General features: G+C 39.2%; 1 protein-coding gene across 2 annotated transcripts; it reads right to left on the bottom strand.

Moving 5' to 3' along the window:
- Window positions 1-37: 37 nt before the first annotated feature.
- On the bottom strand, window positions 38-25053 carry pah (phenylalanine hydroxylase). 2 transcript variants are annotated; one of them, XM_004548451.4, is made up of 13 exons: window positions 24898-25053; window positions 23758-23880; window positions 8473-8656; window positions 6251-6339; window positions 5779-5846; window positions 4252-4448; window positions 3725-3860; window positions 3542-3611; window positions 3299-3355; window positions 2379-2474; window positions 1892-2025; window positions 1695-1810; window positions 38-471 (listed from the first exon to the last, which is right to left on the bottom strand). In XM_004548451.4, the coding sequence occupies exons 1-13, from the start codon at window positions 24967-24969 to the stop codon at window positions 428-430; spliced, it is 1386 nt and encodes a 461-aa protein (XP_004548508.3). In that variant the 5' UTR covers window positions 24970-25053; the 3' UTR covers window positions 38-427. The 2 variants fall into 2 exon arrangements, with proteins under 2 accessions (XP_004548508.3, XP_004548509.3); XM_004548452.4 differs by having other exon boundaries at window positions 23758-23877; window positions 24898-25050.

Genomic DNA, 25053 nt, shown 5'->3' with positions numbered 1-25053 from the left:
GAGGAATATTAGCTGACAGTAGACACAGGAAGTACAGTCAGAGTACAGAGATATTTATTAAAAACTGTCATGCATATACAAAACATTTAATTAATCCAGATTAAATGAAATATAATAACAGAAAGCCTCCTGTCATTTTGAAAAGCACAATAACCTGATTATTGCAGTTAGCTAACAAAGAAATGTTTATTATACAATGCTCTTATTTTGAAAAGCTATTCTTCACATAACATTAATGAGGTTATAAACTTACTATTCTCCATAAGTAACGGGCCCATGTTTCCTATTACCTGAATTCTAAGAATATGGTCACTATCTGACTTGCGTATGTGTTTTAATACAAAGAAGTTGAATCTCTAAGCATGACGTTTAAAGAAGCCAAGAAGAAATTGTCAGGAGGGTTCTCCAAGTCTGATCTCCTGTCCTGTTACTCCAGCTTCCGCAGGGCTTCGCACAATTTCCCCATCTCACCTGAAACAGAAGAAAATAGAAGAGTCAGAGGAGCAACTACTGCTGTATGTTAATGCTCATCGCATGCTTTCATATTTATGGACTTTATTTATTTGTGGCTTTTAATAACATTCACAATATGGTGGAGTATTTTTTTAATTGCACACATGAGCTGTTTAAAGAGTCATCCCACCATACTGTGTGGCACGTTGCCTACTTTTACACACTGAAGCTATAACACTAACTTAGTGTGTAAAAACACCACAGAGCTGGTGATTTTACTTCCTGAGGACCCTCAAAAAGAACATCTCTCAAAGACCATTAATGTCCTTCTACCACAGCTCCACAGAGGTCATATTAACATATTGTTTCTATGTTTCTGCTGCAACATCCACACAGTCCTATAATTCACTGGATGCCCCCTCCTATGTCTGAAAGATCAGGCAGTTCCTGCTGCCTCAAAGAGGTTAATAATATCACAATGGATCGATCACCATGGTCAGCTAGTGTTTGGTTGTTACCGTCAGGCTGACAGTACAGAACAAATAAAATGAAGACAAACTGACTGAAAAACAGTTTCTATCCCAGAGCTGTACAAGCAATAAATGCTGTAATATCGGAGAAAGATTACTTTTTATCTTTTACTTATTGTTATGTCTAATATATTTTCATATACTTTATTGTTTTTATATAGTGTTTTTATATAGTGTTCAAATTGCACCTAATTACCACTGTACACGTGAAAATAAATACATCTTTATATAAACATCTAAACATCTAACTATAAACATTCTATTTTATTCTATTGTAGGACGGAGGAGACGAGGAGGTAAAAACTGGAGGTGAGAAAAGCCTGTGTCATTTGGGTTGTTTCTCTTGTATTTTGACGGTTTACTCCCAGGTCTTGTTTTGGTTCCACTTCCTGCCCATTTCATTGTGTTGATTATTTTCACCTGTGTCTCACACTGCATGCATTTCCATGATTAGTCCTTTGAGTGTATACATCCAGGTCTGTGGGCCTTTGGCTGATTGTATGGTTGTGTTCAGGTCTAGACAAACACGTACAAACTTTTGGAGTTTGCACGTGCTTTTTGGAGTTTGGGGTCACTGTACATAACAAATCCACACTGTGCTTGGTGTTTAAATTTAAGGCACTCAAAGTCAAACATTCATTCACGTTCAGACATCTATTATTTGATATTTCCAGACGACTAGTCATAAGTAATTTGACCAAAGCTGCTTACTGTTGATGCTGTCAGCCAGGTTCCTGAGCTGCTGGGTGTTGTCCAGCACTTCGATGCTCTGGGTGTAGGGGTTGTAGCGCACTGAGAAAGGCTTGGGGATCGTGCCTGCAAATTTCCTGCAGAGAGAGATGTGAATGATTAAAGACTCGCATGCATTGTAAATTTTAGAACAACTAAAAAACTAAAAATTGTCCTACCTGACTTTCTCTTTGGCATCTTCAAAGCTCTCTGCCACAAAGTAAACCGGCTGGTACTCTGTGATAGGGTACTTCTGGACACTCGTCTTCTCGGGGTCGAAAGGCAGAAGTTTGGGCTTTTCTGTTAGAGAGTACTGAAAGAAAAAATTTTTTTTCTTTTCACTGCTTTATTTTCTCAATGAGCATCTCTATTCCTGTCTGTAAACAGGAAGTGCGGCACGATTTAAGACTCTGCTGACTCTGCTGACTTGAGTGGACATCCTCTGCTGACAGCAGCTAATGACCTCGAAGTCTTTGCCCCCACCTGAGTGCTTACCCACTGAACCACTTTACCACCGCCCTGCTGAGCAACTCCCCCAGTGACACATTAAACCTGAACCCGAGTGGACCACTAACCCACTGCCTGCTGTTGTGCAATAAGGCAAATGTGTTATAAAAATAATGTACAGAAAGCAAAATGTCATCGCTGTACTCGGCTTCCTCTTACCCCCAGCTCTCCAAATGAAGACAGCAAGCCGGCTCCGTAAGCTTTGATCTCAGAGCCCTGCTTACAGAGGCCAAACTCCACGGTGAACCAGTACACCTGAGGGACACACACCTGGGTCATGAAATGTGACTTGCAGTAAAAAAAAAAAAGGAAAGGAAGCTTTGGGTTTCAGAGGAAATCTGAGGAAAAAATATCTTATTTTAAACAAGATGATGACATAAAAATTGCATTTTTATACTATGTAAAGTAAGTTTTTATTTATTTTTTATTATTCTCTTAATATTTCTCCACTCTTTTTTATTCCTTTTTATATTTACTTATGTAAGACAAAAATATAAATTGTCATTAAGATTCTTGAGGTTTGCTTCTGATATACACAATCTCAAATAAACTCTAGGATTTAGATCACATTTTATCTCTTGTTTTACTCAGAGTATTTAAAAATAGGAATATTAAATACAGATATAATATTAATAATGAACTTTTAAAAAAAATTATTCATGATTTTGGAGGTACTGAAAGAGTTGCAATAAATGTGTTTAGCAGCATATATGTCTTGATATTTCTAGACATATATATACATATATGTACTACTTTATCAACAGAAAGCCTTAATACTAATTCAAGCTCGTCTTGACCAATTTCTGCATTAAGATACAATAACTGTTTTTTCCAGTTAACAAGGTAAACACGTGTCATGGACAAAATGCACTTCTTATATTTACAATCCAAAGGCTCTATAAAGCAAAGAGGACTGTAATTAATGTTATTAATTAAACCTGTGTTTATCCTGCAGCGACATGTCAGAATAGCCTGTTAGATTAAGAAACAGGTTATTTAATGTGGTCTAGATTGATCCAATCTTTTGTAATTAGAGGCTCTTATCTATTACCGCTGTTTGCCTTGTACACAGTACTCACGGTAGCAAGTTTCTCAATGTACTCATCCGGCGCTCCGAGAGATGCAAGGCCAATTTCCTGTGTGGGATCAAAGCACATGGGTTAAGAGGAGCTGCTCACGCTGTCAGACAAGGCCAGGATAAACTGGTGAAACTGAGATTTGTCATCTTTTTGCCTCAGCACAGGAATTCATATCACTCTTGGTCTAATCTGAATAATAGAAAAGGGAAAAAGTAAAGTGTTAATTCTCCTCTTTAATATTACCTGTGAGAACTGCGCAAAGCTTGGATCAGCAAACAGAGGAACGTGTCCCAGGAGCTCGTGGCAGATATCCCTGGATTAGAAACACAATTTGCTCTTTAATTTAGAAATCTTTACTTCCTTGTAATAAGGAAGATTTTACTTCACCTGTAATTTTTTATTAGCTTTATACACTGAGACACTCACGGCTCAGGTGTGTACGTGGGCTTGGAGCCGTGGCGAATGTACTGCGTGGAATGGAAGACGCGGAACGCGAGTCCAGCCAGGAAGTCACGGGACGAGAGCAGGCCGGCTACGGGGCGAAGCCGGAAACCTGTGCATGCTGCAGGAGAGTGGTGGGGAGATGAAAGAGATGAGACAGTGAGCGTTTTGTTGCTTGAGTTGAATAAGAGCATGCATTGATAGGAAGGGAGGAAGAGGAAGTGGGGGTCTGTATCTGTACAGCCAAATGAACTGAATGATGACTCATGCATTGGGTTTCATGGACTGTGTGATGTTGCGTGACTCATAACAGAAAGAGATTGTCTATTTCTATCAATCATTAGAAGAGAATTTACATATTATAGCAGCTTTGTTGCCATCTATAGGCAGTAATTAGCAGCTTTTTAATAGTGTGCATTTATAAATTATATTATTAAACATAGTCTTTCAAATGTCTGCATTTTAACCTCGGAGTGATAAAAAACAAGTGTTTTTTTTAGGTGTGGAGTTACACTGCAGGAAGCGGGAGACGTCCTCGAGCTGTGGGATGTTGTCTGGCCTGTAGCCGCAGTATTTCTCCAACAGGGGGAAGACGCGGTTGTGTTCACGGCAGGCGTGAGTCGGGTACAGAGTCTTCAGCTCCCTGAACACCGTGCCCCAGGTGGCCTTCTCCTCCTCTGTGTACTCCACCCTGGGAATGGACTGTCCACTGGAACAGCAGTCACAACAGAAGTTATGTTTCCCTGATAAACACTAACATCACCACACTGTGTTTACCTTAAATTTTTCTAGATTTAAATCGAATCAGTTTTTCTGTGGATGTTTCCCCAAGTCTCCCTGAACCCAACAAACCTTTGAGCCACAGCTCATTATTCCTGTTTTCTAACCTGAAAAATATCAGTTTTATTTTACTTGCTGCTCCTGTAAGTCTCACTCAGCAACTAACGACCCAGCTAAAACCATGTTTTAGACATTTTATCGGTTATATGTGAACATTACTAAAAAATAAATTGATGGCTTTTGAGCATCTACATCAACGGCAATAAAAATTTCACCATGGCTGTAGTTTTATATGTAGAGTTTTTCTAATGTCTGATGTGGAGGATTTTTAGTGGTAGCATCAAAAAATAAATGTGGTAATTTTTTCTACATAAAAAATAATTTAAAATATGATATAGTGGTAATATATCATATATAAATATCATATATTATATATTATATAAATAATTATATAGTATTTTTTAATGAAATAAATAAATATAGAATTCTTTATGTAATTGCTGTGTCACGGCAGAAAAGACAATAAAAACAGCCCATAGAAAGGCTTGAATTAATTAGTAGAACCCGTACAAAAATAAAAATTAGAATTAAATAAAAATAATAAATAATTATATGATATAATGAGCATTTAGAAATTTTGAAAAAATATAATATGATACTATTAATAATCTATTATATAACAAAAAATTGAAATATTGCAATTCCTTTAGGAAATATTGCAATAATTTAATTTGTAACAGCTTTCTCATAAATAATTTATCACTGAATAAATATATCAATGTCAATTTAACTTACATAGCACATTTCAGTACATGTAGACTCAATGTCCTTACCACAAAAGTGGAAAACTCTGCAGGTCTACAACATATTAAGTCAATAAAATCAACAAAACAAAACCTCACAAAGAAAGACTGAATTTTGTGAAGAAAAGGACAAAAAAATATTTTTAGTTTATATTTTTTGTTGGTTTTTTTTCCCTTTTACTTCACCTGTGTTTTTGTTTTGGACTTCGATACTCTCTCTATACCCTAAAGCTACAGTATAACTTAAATTTTTTTTTAAATTATCTACACAGTAAACTCTTTTTTAAAAACATATTGGTTTATTCCAATGAGAAAGTTCACTTCATCATTTGTCTGCAGCATTTGACCAACATGTGAATAAGACTTCCTGATTAGGTGATCCTTTAAACCCACTATTACTCAAACTCAGCCCATAACGTCTCTATGAGCATAAATATATTAAGTAGGAGTAGTTACTGTCTGTAGTTGTAGGCGATGTCTGCGAACTCCTTCCTGCGAGCTCTGTATACTGGATCTGTGAAGCCCTGACAACATACACACACACACAAATAAAAGCCATGTTAGATCTCATGATTGCAGCAGAGCCACTCAGAGCTAAATCAAAGGTGGAAATCCTTTGGGAAGGCCAAACTCACATACATATTCAAATGAAGCCTTTGTAGAGTGTTTTTCAGCTTATGATGAATGCATTCTGCTTTAATGTCAGTGGCAAAAGGGAGCAATTATCTATAATTACAGGGGCTCAATTAAAGCACTGACATCAATTTGTGTGTGTAGATAGTTTCCATTAGAATGGATGGCGGAGTGCGGCCTTGTCATCTCCGCTGCTTTTCATAAGCAAGCGCGTGGGCGTGAGTGGACGTGAGTGGACGTGCATTCACGTGCACACGCAGAGGCAGGATGTGGCGGTGGATGAGTCGGTCCTTACCGGGTGATCGGCGTCCAGCTCGGAACCATAACTCAGGATCTGGTTGGCAAAACGGTCCAAGTCCTGGATATCATTGGGGAACCATGGCACTAGAGGATAACAGCAGTCATTAAGTACTTATAATTTATGTTTTAAGTCAACATTGGATCAAACAGACCAGTCGTGCAGTGTCTGAAGGGGATATTCAGTGTTAGGTAAAGGGTTAAAGGTCATCTCTGTGCCCTTTTATTGTCATATTATGCAGAGATAAGTCAAGTGGCCAAGCTATTTCAACAACTACAATAACCAAGTGGGGTCATATTAATACAGGAATACTTTTTTAATGACTGTATTTGTGTTTATTATACCCACTACGCTCAAAGGAGTCAACCAACATATCTGCGCCACACTTTGTGCGTTGAGTGTCTGCTTCAGAGATTCTGCAGAAAATCTGATCCCAAGATTATTTATTTATTTTAAAACAACTTGTTTATTTTATTGTTTCTTATTGTATCTTTCTTCTTTGACTATTATGGCACTTAATGCTCATATTTATTTTACTTTTTGTGTACAGCGCTTTGTGGCTGTCTGTAAAAAGCGCTTAATAAAAAACTTTCATTTAAGGAAATGATCATCAGTTGAAGCCTGAATATTTTTTTATTCCTGACTTATATAAATGGCTGCAGTTCACATTAATATTGATGATTGTTACACAGTCTTGTGTGCGTTTTGCCTGCAAAATTTGTTTCAGTGCTGTGGCATTTTGACACTCAACAGAGCTGTACACGAGGGGGGCATCTGCTTATTCATATGGATTTATGACACTCAAAAAACAGTGAGGCACAATCATTAATCTGCATTTGGGCAGTGTGGTCCAGCCTGAGGCCCCTGCAGAGACAATAAAGCTGTTTAGGCTGTCTCCAAAACTGGCCATAAATATCCTCCTTGTCCACTTGACCCTGACCAGTACGCCACAGAGTCTATGCTGAGGTCAGAGGGGGATCCATGGTGGCCCTGTCTGTCTCAGCCTGCCGTGACCTTGGCATGTTCTCTGTCCTTGGGTTAGTCTGGGGCGGAGACACTAAACTCTTCTGTTCCTGCCGGGCCTGTTGGTCCTCAGTAGCTAAACTAATGTCATTCTGGAAACAACTAATAAAAGGGGCAGTGGGCCATCATTCTCATGGGCGACACTGGCTGTCCATTACTAAGTCTGGTGTAGCTCAACACCCAGCACCAGGCCCGGTTGATAAATGGATCATTTCAGCTGTAGTGGTGTCAGCTTTTTAGATTTATTCATTTTTTTAACCACAGCTGTTTCTGGTTCTCAGAGAATATACCCTAAATTTCCCTCTATTACCAAAATCTTTAATCTACATCGCACAATATTACCACTACTACTTCTATTATTACGGGATAGGTTGTTGCTGCTGTCTTTTCATTTATGTGTTGAATTCAAATATACTGCTATGAAGGTTGGTACAGATATCAGGGGTCCCCAGAGGATACGCCCATATTTTCCTTTTTTATCAGAATCAGCTCAAAGGTATGTATATGTAGTGAAACGTATTTACATCTCTTGGGTGGCTTAACATGAAGCACGGTAATGACATTTCCCCAGAGGATGATCACTGGTGTCTATCGCAATGAAATTTGGTACAGACATCAAGGTTCCCCAGAGGCTCGACAAAGCATCTACATCGAGGTTTACTGTGTTTTGTACTAAAATATCAACTATTTAATGTCAACTCGATGGTCTGCTACATAATCTAGTACAGTACATCTGGTTCCAGAGTATACCCTGACCAGGGTATACTCTTAAAAACTTAAAAATTACATAGATGAAGAAAAAGGCTCTTTGACAAAAAGCATTTATGATCCCCAGAAGATAATCCCCATTGTGCTACATTTTTTGTTATTTTGCAATGAATGACCTTGTTTAATATCAAATGGCTTGTAATTAATTATTTGCAGGTATTCATGTGCCTCTTGTAATCATTTTGGAGACCTAGTGCCATCCTTTGGCTAAAAATAAAAGCGACTCAGATTTTGATTTATAAGTCTAAAACTTCATTGCATTGCTTGTTTAGCACTTAAAGGCTGAAATGACTGGCATATTAAACACGAGAATATATCTGTAAGTTGACATTCACATACAACATATATTCACATTTAATAATTTCATCATGTTGCTGATTGAAGGTGCTCTTGTTCAGTGGACATCCTCATACAACTTACTCACTAACCTGTGTCCTTCTCTTTGCTGCGTGTTAGCTCGTGCACATGGCCGCTGATTTGTGTGCGCAGGCAGTCAATGACCTCATCCAGGGCCTGAGAGCAGGAGGAGTCTACGCTGATGAAGAACTCATACTGCTCACTGTTCATGCGCGATGGACGGGACTCGATGTGTGTCAGGTTAATGCCTTTCTCCTGCAAAAAGAAAGATGTTGGCATGCGGGTGTCAGCTGTTTATGTCTTTATGTTTACGCTCATCCACGCATGTATTTTGTATACGGAAATGTTAAATTTGTTTGAGAGGGATTTCTAATAAAAAACAAGGTGGAAAATTGTCCCGCAGCACTGCCTTTGTGCTATCACTAGAGGGTGGTGTGCTGTTAGTAAACTACTAGAGTGCACTCTATCAGACTTTGTGAAGACCACAGGTCAGCTGGCTGGAACTCGCTGAGCCAGACACTGGATGCATTCTCTTAGTAAAGACGTGTGGGACATGTTGTAATAGTTAGTACACAACTGTGGAACCCTTGGGAAGTTTCCAGAGTTTTATGGTTGAAATTCAAGAACTGTACTTGATCTTAACATGCAAAATAGTTCTGGCTTGTATGTGAATGAATTTTATATGGCAATTTTCACCTAAATGTGCTTTTGTTTTTGTGCACGTTTATGTAACTTTTTGGAGGGAGTGTGTTATTTGTTTGGTCCGCTATAGGCTGCAGAGGAGGGCGTAGGCAACCCAACATCACCTTTTCTCCCATCTGGATCCTATTCAGCTTTTTTTTACGGGTCATGTGGTTCTGCATCCCCCCCAAAGAGTCACTACAGACACGACCAAAGATGAGACCACGATGGCATTTTTTGAATTTCATTTGTTTGAAGAGATTTAAAACTGTGTTTTTCAATTAAAAACCCAATATTACTGTATATTATTACTTAAATTTTTGTTAATAAATTAAAAAAATGTGATACATCAAATCATTCGTGAGGCCACCACAGAAAATATGATATGTATATGTAGCTGACAGATTTAGTTTCTGATTTTTAATTAGTTTGGGATTGAGAACTGTGTCCCTGTCATCATAATTAATCTGTCCATGACTACAAAGAGAAATAATTCAATGTGCGTGCCACTGGCAGCCTGGTCCAGCTTAACATAACCATTCCAAGTCCTGAAGCGAATATAGTGCAGCGGCAAATCTGCCAAATTTCTGTACCCCTCCGAGCCGTCCCTTCACTGTGACGCCGGTGACAATAACCCCAGCTGAGGTCAAGGTCAGTTGGTAGCATGACTCGTCACAAGAAAGCCATGCCGCTGTGTCACATGTGCGCTGAAACCCGGGTGGATAAGCTGTCCGGCAGTTTTTATGAGCGGCTCTCTGAATGAACACGTGATGGTTGTCCAAGCTGTGTGGCTAAACGTTAGCACATGGCTCAGTCGTTTTCAATATATCAGTAAAAAACACACACACACACACACACAACAGGAGAGAAAAATGAAGTCCTGGAGCACAAACTCTTGAAGCTTTGTTTTTTACAGCATCATTTACTTTAAAGCATGTGAGCAGACTCAGCATGTGTTACATCACAGCTGGGCAAGAATGGGGTCTGTTGATAGTTTGGGGGTCGTTTGGCGTGTTTTACTGAAACGTTAAGGGCAGTGGGAGGATGAGGGGTGGAGCAGGGGGAGGATCGGCAGAGTGGGAGCTCATAGGCTCAAAGGGGATCCTGATGTTTACAGCTGCATTTGAGACAAGCATTTGGCACATACTTGGTATTGATCAGAGTCAACACAGCCACATCTCCACCCACAAAAATGTGGAAAATTAAATTAAACAAAGAAAACATTTTCTTCACAAAAATGCTTTTCATGAACTGAAAACATAATTTTCATGGCTGGTTTTATATGTTATGATAGTGTTTTAATACAAAATGTATTTAAAAAAATTAAAACTTGATACTTGAAAGAAGGTCAGATTTAAAGATTAAACAATGAAGGTGCTGCCAGTCGCTATTTACCACGAGCACGTAGTCACCTACGCAGAGGCAATTTAGATCGATATGAGAAGAAACAACAACACAATGACGCACTGATGTTGTTGGGATTTGAAGGATTAAGCAATAACAGGTTGTGTAATAACACATCAAACTGATTTTCCTTGGTAAATGTGCAAAAGTACGACAAACCATTAAGTACCATTGTATGCACAGATTCCACAACATAGACTGTTTATCAAATTAATGTGTTAAAACAAATCTACAACAGGACAGTATCTGAAACAGATGTCCTGTATACAGGACCTGAGAGATCCACCTGGTCTTTCAGTTGATCATTTAATGTTCACTGAAGCCTCATCAGAAATGGTCACAGTGGAAGGGTGACCGTCAAGAAGACCTTCTTAAGGAAGAGAAACTGGGAAAAAAGGGTGAGGTATTCAATATTAAACAAAACCTGGTCTAAAAATCACTGGCAACAGGTCTGATGGAGAAATTTTGGGTTCAAATTGTGTCATAATGCAAACTGTAGTTATTATGAAAGAGAACACTAGGAGAGAGGTCCAACAATGAGTGTCTACAGCCATCTGTAAAACACGGTGGAGGCTCAGTCATGGTTTGGGGCTAGATTTCAAGCCTTGGTGGTGGAGATCCTGTCAAAACTGTAAATGTGATTATGAAGAAATATAGAAATATACAATCAGATTTTCAACTCTCATCCATTCAAGATCCATTCATTTTTCAGCGTGACAATGATCCCAAAAATGTCAATGCTGTAAAACCAAACCTGGACAGAAAAACACAATGGAGCACTATCAGTGATTTAGAGCAGTGTGAGCTCATCTAAAGGCAACCAACATCCAAATAAGAGCTTTGAATGTCCTTCAAGAAGCCTGGAGAACTATCCCTGAAGACTACGTAAAGACTTTACCTAAGAGATTTCAGGTGGTTTGAAGAATAAAGATCGTCATAAAAAATTTAAGCTCATTATATTTCCATACATGTTTCAAGAAACTGCTCTACCGTTTTCCCATTTTCCTAACAAAACATAAAGAAGAATTTATAGATAAAAACAGCTGTTAGTCATCAGCATAGTATGTTGTAAACTACTTTACTTTCACATAGGTACAGCACAGCAATCAGTTTGCAGCGTGTAAGAATGGAGAATTTTCTAGCAGCATTTGCCTGGTTCTTTATCACTACCCCCAGCTGAGATCAATGATGCACCTGCCATGTTTGCAAACCACTGATATACAAACATGTGAGATAAGCTCTGTTTGTTTAGTTTCCTCCTTTAAAGAGTCAGAAAAAGCCAGGAGCATGAAAACTACACCGCAAAGCGCTTAGCCTATTTGTACATTTCTTTCCCCTCGCCAAAAGCCATATTGTATTTAAATGACATGACTAGTATAAATTATGTACTAAAGTGGAACATTCCCAGGATTTACTTTTTAGTGTCTCCTCGTGGCTTGTTTTGTTTAATGTTAATCATTAACTTATCGTAACATAACTGCTTTGTCATGAACCATTTTTTTTAAAGGAGCAGGTTGACAAATTGTCTCCCCCCAGAGTCAGTGTTAGCAACTTAGCGATATATTTATATATTTAGCGAGTTTTCAGACCCCCTTAGCGACTTTTTTTCTAAAAATCGACTAGCAAATCTGGCGACTTTTTCTGGTGTTATTGGAGACTTATTTATGACGACTTTTTGACGTGAAAGCGCATATCGCTTTTACTCTCAACAAGCAGCGGGTGCTGCCGTGGGCACCTCGCCCGTTCCACAGTGCTCACGGGTGGAGGATAGTCCTCCCCCAGCTGCTATCAGGGTAGAAGATGTTCACACCTATGCGTCCAAAGTGCAAATGAATCGCGCATGAGCGAAGCCGCTGCTCCCACACTGACTGTAACGCAGTCAGTTCTTCTTTTACTCTTATGCTGTTTTGTGGATCACAAGGTTTAAAACTTACGGAAAACACACACACAAAGTAACTCCACCAGAGTGCCTATTTCGGGTCACTTTTGCCGGTCCAAGCCCGGGTAAAGGAGCAGGGTTGGAATTGTGACATTAAAAAAAGCACAAAAATTGCTAAAAGAAATTTAATTTGTAGTTCTAAGTAAACTAAATGCATTTAGGACGTTTTTTTTATTCACTTTATGTCTCTTCCACGATGTTATTCCTCTCTCCAACAATGTAGGTTACAATCACATTAGCATGACCAATTATGCAAATTAGGCGATGACATCATTTAGCCACTTCTAGCGACTTTTAGGACAGCCAATAGCGATTTTCAATACTGAGGAGTTGGCAACACGGCCCAGAGTTAAGTAAGATGGACAGATACCAATCTCACTGAAGCCAGCTGTTTCTTATTTGTTTTATCTGCACAGGCCAAAGTGTAAAAAGAAAAGGATCCTTGCCAGAAACATTTTTACATTTGATCAATAACATTTTCATATATATCATTTGTAACAGTTAGTAGTAATTAGTATTAAGCAAAACCAGCCTTCCAAAACTATGCGAGATTAGCTTCTCACACAGAGTGCAGTCATGGGGATATACATTAACCAAATGGGATTTCAAATGTTATTTAGAGAGATTAGTGGTCATTAGGCAAGTCATTACTGTTTCTTATAATGCTAACATAAGTTAACGAACTGTTGGTTGTAACTTAGCATGAGCTAAGCTCTGCCATAGCTTAGCATCTTACAAGGCAGGGCTCTAGAGTGCGACCAATCTGGTCGCAAATGCGACCAAATTTTTCAGTGGTGCGACTAAAAAAACCCATTTGGTTGCACCTGTGCGACCAACTGTTCGGGTAGCAAAAAAAAAAAAAAAAAATCTGCAACCTTCCCTGTGGTCAACAACAGACACACATTATGCCCTTATCGTGGACTAAACCAATCAGAGATAGTAAGGGGCGGGACCTCTCTGATTGGCCGTGGTCCAGTTGAAAGTGCAGGTGGAAGTGGGAGGTGAGTAGCTTGCAGAGGTGTGGACTCGAGTCACATGACTTGGACTCGAGTCAGACTCGAGTCATTAATTTTATGACTTTAGACTTGACTTGAAAAAATGTTGTAAGACTTGTGACTTGACTTAGACTTTTACACCAATGACCTGGGACTTGAATTGGACTTGAACCGGTTTACTTGAAAAGACTTGATATTTCACCCCAAATATAAAATGTAACATGCATATAGAGATTGAAAATGTGATGTCATTCTGGGGTAGAACCACAAAGGATTCTGGGAACTCGTGGCAAGAGGTACTAGCGCACGCAGGCTTTTAATTGAAATCAGTTATACAGCGATAAAAAGAAACACAAAAAATGGCAAGAAGCTGTTGTATTATTAACTGCAATAGCCGGTCACATGACAGCCACGGGAAGCCGACGGGTAAAGAAATCGGTTGTTATCGGATTACGTCGTTGAAGAGAAATTGTTCGAGCCATGTTTCCGAAGTAACAAAGACGCGACGGATGGCCTGGATTGCAGCCATTCAAAGACCAAATATAACGTCCCAGAACACTCCAGCTCACAGGTTAGTCTGCTCCAAGCATTTCCACAAAGGTCAGTCTTCTGTTGTAGTTAATGCGTCATTTTCATAACATAATTGGTGATATAGGTTACAAGCAAGTCTGACGCTGAACAGAAATTGTCGCGCTATGCTCCTTTGTTTATTGTGCATAAATAGTGAATTGTCCTGACACAATATTGTGTTTCGCTTCTGTTATTATGGTACATTGACAAAAACATACTTTTATTCACAGGATAAAACAGTTGTTTTGTATCACTAATTGCCCAGTACGATTACAGCATACAGTATTATTGTCACTGCTACATTTCTGTAACGCGTACCAGAAATTATTTCCACTACTAATTAATTACCGTTGAGCTCAAAGGTCCTATTAATAAACGGTTAACGAATGTGTATTTATGACGACGATTTGTGAGACTGGTAAACTTATGATACGTACGATGGTCTTTCGTTCTACACGGTGCATTTCAAGGTCCTGCACCCATCCGTCGGTAAACTGTACCTGGGCTTGTTGCAGTGACCTGAAGTTACTAAACTTCATGAGTGTGTGCACTCACTCCAAGAACCGTATGATTATAAATATGCATATAAATATGCTACGATGAGATAGCTGACTTCATCTAACTAGCAAATGTTGTCCAGGCTACGTTGGTGATGCAGTTTTTTTTAATGTGTATGATATTTTTGTCATGCGATTTTAAAGCCGGTCCTACAAGCGCATCCAAGAATAACATGCAGCTTATCTCAGAACTGTCGGTGAAAATTATTCTTGGAGCTAGGTTTAATTGAGCTGCATTTTAAAGAGGTGAAATTTCACAATTTGTGTATATTTTCCAAGTTCACTATTTTGTCATGTGTTGAGAAAAACACAGATTTAAAAATTACATGGTCTAATATTTACATTTAGCATAACTGCAACATTCTTTTTTCGTTTTTTTTTAAAGACTCGAAAGGACTTGAAATTCAAAATTTCAGACTTGTGACTTTACTTGGACTTTTACACCAGTGACTTGAGACTCGACTCTGACTTGCCTGACATTACTTGAGACTTGACTTGAGGATAAAGACTTGAGACTTACTTGAGACTTGCAAAACAATGACTTGGTCCCACCTCTGCTGGTTAGAGTTGCATGGATCGCAGATTTATCCGTTTTTTGTGAATATAAGCTGCTGACTGGTGAGCAGAATTTTCAGCTTGGTACGTTAGTGTTCATCAGTTAATCATAAAACATATTTAGTGCTTATAACAAATATATTATGCTAAATAAAGACAGATTTTTCCACAATGTATATGATAGTAAGAGTTAGTAAACCTCTATTAAAGTCTCCCTCTGCAGTCTGTTGTTTCTTAGATTCAGCATTGAAACTGAATTTAAAACAAAACATAGATGACATTCTGTCGCCTCATCAACCACCAAGATCTCACTGCCTACAGACATTCAGTAACTCTCATTGGATAATGTTAATAAATATCTTTCACTAAATATGAACGTTTTCTACCTGTCCTTGTTTAAATTATGAAAGAAGTTATTATGCCTGAGAATCTCTAGAATGTCGAATACTTTCCACTAAACAGTTGTCTTCTACTTTGGTTAGTTTTTTTAACAACCATTTAAAAAACATATTTTGCTTTTGTTTTATTTTTTACTGCAATTCCTGTAGAGTAGCTTTTATAGTGTTAATTCAGTATGTGCTACAAAATAAAAGCCTTTCCTTTACATTAGGTTTGTGGGCATTTTATTTTGAATTGTTCCAATCATGGCACTTCAAAGGAACAGCGCATCACAGGAACAGCCTGTGATGTCACAGTGCACATTCTACTGGAAAACCCTATAAATAGGGGAGACGTTCAACCGACTTTAGTGGATCTCGGATGGCAGAAACACAAAGCAACCTGGTTGTTAAAACAAAGACAAGGCGGACGCAGAGAAACGCACACGCACACGCTGACGCATCTACAATGGCAGAAGCAAAAATAGAAATGGTCATCACACCAAAACCTGAGGTTGATAAAGCCGCACAACCAAATACTAAAAAGTCTCCTGTGGCACAACCACCAAAGGAAACGGTTGTGAAACCAAAGAAACCAAAAAAGCAAAAACAGAAAAGAGTGGCTGAAGAACCAAGAAGAGCAATTACTCGGGCATATGCCCGGGCTCTTCTTGAAGCTCAAAACAGCACGGCTGATGGAGCAAACCCAAAAAATGAAGAAATGCTCCCCATTTCAAATGCAAAGGAGGACATGGAGAGAGAGAGAAATGGGAAGAACCCCAGCAGACCAAACCCTGTGCCTAATGGAGGGACTTGGGAATATCAACCCATTCCCACATTTAGACCCCCGTTTAATCCCTGGCACGAGATTGCTGCTCTCAGACACCAACTGGAAGCCTCCCAATACCATCAGAACGACCTTTACGGTAAAATGGTAGGTGCAAACAAGAGGGCCTCTTATCACCAGCTTCAGGTGAACAAACTTCGTGAAGAAATTCACGAGAACGAGCAAAATCACGAGGAAACGATCAAAGGCCTCATAGAGCAGCTGGAAGAAGCTTCTAGTAATAAGCCCTATGACATCAGTGAGACAGACACTCTCGTGAGTGACAATGAAGCTATGGTCATATTGGATGAGGTGATTGCTACCCTGCAGGACCAAATCAGCCACCCTACCACAGAGCAGTGTGTGGAGTCTGCCACTCCAACCACAGAGGCTTCACACACTGACTCTGTAGGACTGAAGTCCTCTAAGGAGGCTGAATTTGAGCTCAAATGTAGGATTCAGCAAGAGCAGATTGAGATGCTCCAGAAACAGCTCCTAGCAGCTCAAAATCAGCTTGAAGAGCAGGCCGTTAAACATAGGCAGGAGCAGGAGACACTCAACCTGGAAATCAGTGACCTGAAATCCCAGCTCTGCCCCAACAAGGCCCTTCATGATTTGAAGCTAGAGTCTCTGGAGCGAGAGCTGAAAGGGGCCAAAGCTTCCTCACTTAAAATCCCACAGCAGCACAAAGAACAAAATTCCACTGCTGCAAATGAAATGCACAAATTTGAGCTTCCGAAAGAAAACGAGACTGGAGAACAGGACAAGATGGAAAAAGAGGACTCACTGCCATCCACTGCAAGGTCTCTGCAGGAGCCTCAGAAAGAAAAAGACACCACAGAACAACAGAAGATAGAAAAAGAAGAGTCAGCTGCATTTTCTGTACAGGAATCTTTGCAAAGTGTACAAGACAAACAGAAAATGCTCAATGTCAAGGTGGCTGAACTCAAGACTGAAGTCAAGAGCCTGCCAGAGATTCCGCCAAGGAAGAAGAAGAACAAGAAGAAGCGGAACTGTGCGCGTCCCCAATTTCACATAATTGGTGTCAACATCAAGTCCTAAAAATCATATTTATATACAACTAAATTGTCAGTGAACATTTGAACCCCTCTCGGTCAAGACAGAAGGCCACCCCTTCCTGAGCCCGGTTCTGTCAGAGGTTTCTCCCTATTAAGAGGGAGTTTTTCCTCTCCACTGTCGCCAAGTGCTTGCTCATAGGGGATTTGGGGGCTTTTTTTTAACACCAACCACTGAAAAGTTCACTGACATCAAATTTAAGACTCAGCAAATATGGAAATGGATCATTCGTCATCAAGTGAGGAATCATCCATTTATAACATGTTTGCTGAGTCATATTTAGTTGTATATAAATATGATTTCTGTCACACTAAGGCCAATCACAGACTAATTTGGACAATTGGTAAAAAATAAATAAATTGAAAAAATTGAAAAAAAGTACGGTAGTTGTGTCATTGTTTCGTGTAGATTTCAAATAACATGCCATTTTATGTCAACATATTTCTGTTACATTTGTAGTGCTCGTGGTTTTATATTCTTATGATCCTGTTTGTTTGATGAGTATATCCTTCTGCCTTGCTTCACATATTTACTGCTGCTTGGCTAGCTTTAGTCATGCTAGCATCAGCACGGGTAGAAACAGATACACATCAGAGACATCACATGTAGCTTGTGTTTATGTTCAGAGTGACATCTGATTTAAAAGCAGGCAGCAAAGCACTGAGCAGCATATCAGTCAGCACAGAAAACAAATGCCATAAATGTCATCAATTAGGCTGGAATAGTTTGTTTCTAGTGGCTTCTATCAGAGGTGTGGACTCGAGTCACATGACTTGGACTCGAGTCAGACTCGAGTCATTAATTTTATGACTTTAGACTTGACTTGAAAAAATGTTGTAAGACTTGTGACTCTGCCATAGCTTAGCATCTTACAAGGCAGGGCTCTAGAGTGCGACCAATCTGGTCGCAAATGCGACCAAATTTTTCAGTGGTGCGACTAAAAAAAACCCATTTGGTTGCACCTGTGCGACCAACTGTTCGGGTAGCAAAAAAAAAAAAAAAAAAATCTGCAACCTTCCCTGTGGTCAACAACAGACACACATTATGCCCTTATCGTGGACTAAACCAATCAGAGATAGTAAGGGGCGGGACCTCTCTGATTGGCCGTGGTCCAGTTGAAAGTGCAGGTGGAAGTGGGAGGTGAGTAGCTTGCAGAGGTGTGGACTCGAGTCACATGACTTGGACTCGAGTCAGACTCGAGTCATTAATTTTATGACTTTAGACTTGACTTGAAAAAATGTTGTAAGACTTGTGACTTGACTTAGACTTTTACACCAATGACCTGGGACTTGAATTGGACTTGAACCGGTTTACTTGAAAAGACTTGATATTTCACTCCAAATATAAAATGTAACATGCATATAGAGATTGAAAATGTGATGTCATTCTGGGGTAGAACCACAAAGGATTCTGGGAACTCGTGGCAAGAGGTACTAGCGCACGCAGGCTTTTAATTGAAATCAGTTATACAGCGATAAAAAGAAACACAAAAAATGGCAAGCTGTTGTATTATTAACTGCAATAGCCGGTCACATGACAGCCACGGGAAGCCGACGGGTAAAGAAATCGGTTGTTATCGGATTACGTCGTTGAAGAGAAATTGTTCGAGCCATGTTTCCGAAGTAACAAAGAGGCGACGGATGGCCTGGATCGCAGCCATTCAAAGACCAAATATAACGTCCCAGAACACTCCAGCTCACATGTTAGTCTGCTCCAAGCATTTCCACAAAGGTCAGTCTTCTGTTGTAGTGAATGCGTCATTTTCATAACATAATTGGTGATATAGGTTACAAGCAAGTCTGACGCTGAACAGAAATTGTCGCGCTATGCTCCTTTGTTTATTGTGCATAAATAGTGAATTGTCCTGACACAATATTGTGTTTCGCTTCTGTTATTATGGTACATTGACAAAAACATACTTTTATTCACAGGATAAAACAGTTGTTTTGTATCACTAATTGCCCAGTACGATTACAGCATACAGTATTATTGTCACTGCTACATTTCTGTAACGCGTACCAGAAATTATTTCCACTACTAATTAATTACCGTTGAGCTCAAAGGTTATATTAATAAACGGTTAACGAATGTGTATTTATGACGACGATTTGTGAGACTGGTAAACTTATGATACGTACGATGGTCTTTCGTTCTACACGGTGCATTTCAAGGTCCTGCACCCATCCGTCGGTAAACTGTACCTGGGCTTGTTGCAGTGACCTGAAGTTACTAAACTTCATGAGTGTGTGCACTCACTCCAAGAACCGTATTATTATAAATATGCATATAAATATGCTACGATGAGATAGCTGACTTCATCTAACTAGCAAATGTTGTCCAGGCTACGTTGGTGATGCAGTTTTTTTTAATGTGTATGATATTTTTGTCATGCGATTTTAAAGCTGGTCCTACAAGCACATCCAAGAATAACATGCAGCTTATCTCAGAACTGTCGGTGAAAATTATTCTTGGAGCTAGGTTTAATTGAGCTGCATTTTAAAGAGGTGCAATTTCACAATTTGTGTATATTTTCCAAGTTCACTATTTTGTCATGTGTTGAGAAAAACACAGATTTAAAAATTACATGGTCTAATATTTACATTTAGCATAACTGCAACATTCTTTTTTCGTTTTTTTTTTAAAGACTCGAAAGGACTTGAAATTCAAAATTTCAGACTTGTGACTTTACTTGGACTTTTACACCAGTGACTTGAGACTCGACTCTGACTTGCCTGACATTACTTGAGACTTGACTTGAGGATAAAGACTTGAGACTTACTTGAGACTTGCAAAACAATGACTTGGTCCCACCTCTGGTAGCTTGAATAATGCGATATCAATTCATTAAATCCTGAATCGACTTTTAAATATAACTGTGTTTTGCCAGAAACGGCAGATTCTGTCATGGTCCTGGGCCATGTTGGCCCAGTGTTCTTAGTTTCCTTGTATGTTTGTATTTTATTCCATGCTTCCCCTGCCCATTATGTCTAGTTCTCCCCGTGCTCTCTCTTCCCCCTGTGTGCCCTCTATGTATTTATGAGCCCTCGTCCCCTTTCGTGTTTATTCCATGTCTCCCCTGCCTGTTACGTTGGTGTTCTACTCGTGCTCTCTCTCCTCCTGTACTTCCTGTTTCACCTCTCCCGTCAGTGTTCAGTTCACCCCGCCCTGTCTCGTTATGATTATCAGTGTCACCTGTGTTCCCCGTGTGTTCCCACTTCCCTCGTTAACCCTCTGTGTATTTCTGTCTGCGTCTCCCTCTGTTCAGTGTGACGTCGTCCCTCATGCCGTGTGTGGCTCTCCCTGTGTCTCTCTGTGAGTTCTTAGTTTGGTTTCCCAGTTTAGTTTAAGTCTGTATATTTGTTCTGCCGGCAAATAAAGCTGAGTTTTGAGTTCATTCCCTCGCGCCTGTGAGTCCTGCATTTTGGGTCCTACTCCTGCCTGCCGCACGGCGATTCATGACAGATTCTCAGATTAAAGCTCACAAAACCATTTAAACAACAACCAAACAGCAAATGAGAGCAGGTACACGGATTCCACACAAAGACGTAATCACAGAACTCAGAATCAACTTTGTCTTTCTCGGCTTTCTCACCCGACGGCCTGTAGACGGACACGCTATCGGAGCTTAGCGATTCTGATGCGTCCAGTCTGCGCTGTGATTACGTCTTTTTGCGTTGATTCTGAGCTGTAGGTTTTGTCTCTCTCCAACCAAAATTCACAGAGCCAGCAGCAAAAGAAGCAGCAAACTGCGCTTCACATTTGATCAATGTGGTCATGAATTTTGCTGTTTGCTTCCACGACTATTAAAATCACACTTCATGCACAGCTAGCTCTCTCTCTCTCTATACTCTCTATACTCTCTCACTCTGTACTTCAAGAACAGTTTCCCGTCTCCAATCTCTGTTTTCTGTATTATTCATTCGCTTATTACCCACCAGTCTACCGTTGTTTACAGCGCTGTCGGCTGCTGTCTTTTTCTTTTCTTTTTTTCACTTAAATGACCTCGGACAAGAAAGCCTATTTTTTCTGTTGTTCAATACTGAAGAAATTGAAACTTTATATGCAGAACATTGTAGAATATTTTTAAGGTTATCTGCTATAAAAAGCCAGACCAGGAAAATCTCATTCATGTTTTTCTGTGTTTTATTCTCACTTACATTCACACAAAGGCATCTGCTGTGATGTTCACAATTCTGATGTAGTCAGTACTGATAAATGATCAGAATTATAATATTTCTGACTGTCTGAGGCTAAGTTGAATCGAATCGGGACTTTGAAAACCGGAATCGAATGGATTATAGAAATCAGTGATGATACCCAGCCCTAGTGAGCAGCCTAGGCACGACAGACGTGGATGTAGCTGTAATAGGAAAATAACTATTGCTAACTTTTCTGTTAAGTTAAGGCCTGATCCTTCTGAAATTCATAGCCAGTGCTCTGACACGGTGTCATCAATCTTTGAATGCTGAAAAAGCACAGTGTATCCAGAAAAACACATTTATATTATATAAATTATTATAAAATTTGTGTACGCCTAACTTTTGTGCCGTATGCCCATGGCAAAAAGTTAGTCTAGAGCCCTGCAAGGTAGCTTATTGCAGGATTAGTTTACCTGTCACTTAGCTTACATTCTTACAAAGAGTAGAAATTGAATCATATAGATTAAATATATCAGACATAGAATTTTAATGTGGTGAAATTGTAGGTATTACTAGCATGACTTTGTTCGATTAAGCTAAACTGATTACTCTAATGCTAAAATAAGCTAACTAAATAGTGAATGTAGTTTAGCTAAGCATTAGCTTAGCTGTTGCATGAGTTAGCATTTTACAAGGTAGCTTAGCTCCCCCCACTTTGCATTGTACTTTCCTATATAATAAATCTTAGCTTAAAAATAAAACTTAAAAATTTAACAAATATAATATAGAAATGTGAATTTATTTCAATCAGTGTCATTATTAGTTTGTTTCAGTTAGACCAGCCAAATTGTTGCTACTTAACACAAACTAGCTACTGGATGTACCTTAGCTTACCATATATTTAGCTGTTTACAAAACCTTGAATCAGGAGACACCCATTTGATGGTAAAATGTTGCTTAGAGAGATTGGGGGTGTTCCTGTGTGGGCTGCATCCAGGGTGTTTTCCTGTTAGTCTAACAAGGTAAGTAGCTTATGGTTATAGCTTAGCTTAGACTTAGCTTAGCCAGCTCACAGCCACAAAGAGTGGAATCAAGTAATATAGATTAAAGAAATAGTATAAATTCTTAGTGAGATCAGAACTATTGTATTATATTATATACTATTATATTATCTTATCTTCTCACAAAAACTTTGAATTAAGGTGCTATAGAAAATACAAATGAAATATAAAATGCTAATTAGTAAGATTAAAGCACACATTGAAGCTTAGCTTCTTAGAAACACTGGTGACACAGATGAAACAAATAAGATATAAATGTGAGATATAAAAACCAGAAATGAGGAATATGGATATATAGATGGATGAAATGTTATTTAGTTATAGCTGCTGCTTGAAGCGTTTTATTTATATCTAGTCCAGTCAGAACCGCTCTTCGGAACCTAACCAGCAACCAGTGGCTGGCTATAGCTCTTCATTTAATGGTCCCCTATGAATCTAATTTTCTGCAAGAAAGCCAAGAGGCACAATGTTCAAAGTACTGACAATGCTAAACACATTTTAATATTTTTCAGCACGGTGGCATGGTGGTTAGCACTGTTGCCGCACAGCAAGAAGGTCCTGAGTTCAATTACACCATCAGGCCGGGGTCTTTCTGTGTGGATTTTGCATGTTCTCCCCGTGTTTGCGTGGGTTCTCTCCGGGTACTCCGGCTTCCTCCCACCGTCCAAAGACATGCAGCTTGTGGGGATAGGTTAATTGATTAATCCAAATTGTCACTAGGTGTGAATGTGCGAGTGAATGTGAGTGTGAATGGTTGTCTGTCCCTGTGTGTTAGCCCTGCGACAGACTGGCGACCTGTCCAGGGTGTACCCCGCCTTTCGCCCTATGACAGCTGGGATAGGCTCCAGCGCCCCCCCGCGACCCTGAAAAGGATAAGCGGAAGCGAATGGATGGATGGATGGAATATTTTTTTAAAATAAATTATTCTTCTTGAATGCATTTCACAATAGTCAGACACTGTCATAAATAAAGATTAATATACCGAACCATTCACACATTAATTTAACAACCTATGGTTTATTACTGGAAGAGCTGCTTGTAATTTTGCTTTCCATGACTAAATGAACAAGTTAGAAATCCTAATGATATTGAAAGGTACATGAATATCATTAGCATTCAGTTTGTCACTGAACCCCATTAGGACCCAGGGCTGTCCACTGATATAAAAAGTTTACCTCAAACAGCCTCAGGGCTTTGGCTAAAGCTCCGACCTCTTCTTTTAAGGAGAAGATGCAGGAGATCACCTCTGACTTATTGTTGGTCTCCTCCTCCAGGTACATGGAGCCCCTTCTCTTCTGCTGAGAGACGTATTTAAGATAAATATACAGATTTTATATAAAAATACAACATGGATGAAGTCGTGCATACAGTGTTGTTAATGCAAAGCTATTACAAAAATGCAACAGATTCACTTTTAGTGCGGGGATGTGAATCATGAATTTAAAAATTGTTAGAATAGTGTTTGGCTCTCCTTTTGTCTGCCTGCCATATGCTGTTAGAGAGCATGTTATGTAGTTTAAAGCCATCCAGGGCAGCGCGTAAAGTTCAAAGCTTCACACTCAGCCATATTCAAAGAGGGTTTCAGATAAACACAAACAAAAACCCAACACATCCCCTCATTTCTTCTACAGATGTTTTACAGATGAGTAAATACAGATGAAGAAATAACAACCTAGTTAATTATTTATTAAACTGAACATGTCCCATGCTTTTTTAAAAGGAACCCACATAAAATTAAGCTTTTAAAGGACAGTTTTGACTGCAAGAGTTCAACAGGTGACTGAATTTCTACATCTTTTGTATGGCTTTTATTCAGGCTCCAGTTAAAGATTTCTAATATGTTGCTTATGAAATCTGATGTCAGTTAAATAAATGGATACACAGAGCTCAAACTGATATTAAAGATATTAACTTCGTGGTCCATCTGGCAAAAAGTTACCTGTAGCTTTAATTATTTGATTATAAAAAAGAACTTAAAGGGTGCTTTTGTCATTCAGAAACAAAAACAGAAGCCTGCAGAGTAGGGACATTTCTTGCATTTGTTTAGCACTCTGACTTTTTCCATTATCGTCAGCTGTTTTTCACCTCTATTCACTGTAATTCTCTGCTTTGTTTGCTCTTGTACCCCGAATTTTCTAGCTCTGCCCAGCCATACTGTTGTTTTAATAAAAACGCACTGGTTTGAATCGCTATTTAAGGCTGTTTGTTTTGCATAACCTCCACAAAAAGAACACAAATAAACAGACAAAATTGAATGTAGTGCTAAAAGAAAGAAAACACAAATGGCTTTTAAGTCAGCTATAAGTCAGATTTACCCCTGGGACTTGGTCCCCTGTTTCTGCTTCTGGGCTGTAGTTTCCATTAACCCTCTTGTATGCAGCGTCCATCCTCTCCGTCCTCCAGGTAGGAAGTGTGTAGTTGTGTGTATGCTAATGCTGGGCTGAGATCTCGGGAAAGCTCCTCTGTGAGCG

The sequence above is a fragment of the Maylandia zebra genome, linkage group LG17, assembly GCF_041146795.1.
Source record: "Maylandia zebra isolate NMK-2024a linkage group LG17, Mzebra_GT3a, whole genome shotgun sequence".
NCBI lineage: Eukaryota > Metazoa > Chordata > Actinopteri > Cichliformes > Cichlidae > Maylandia > Maylandia zebra.
This window is presented reverse-complemented; position numbering and strand designations above follow the sequence as displayed.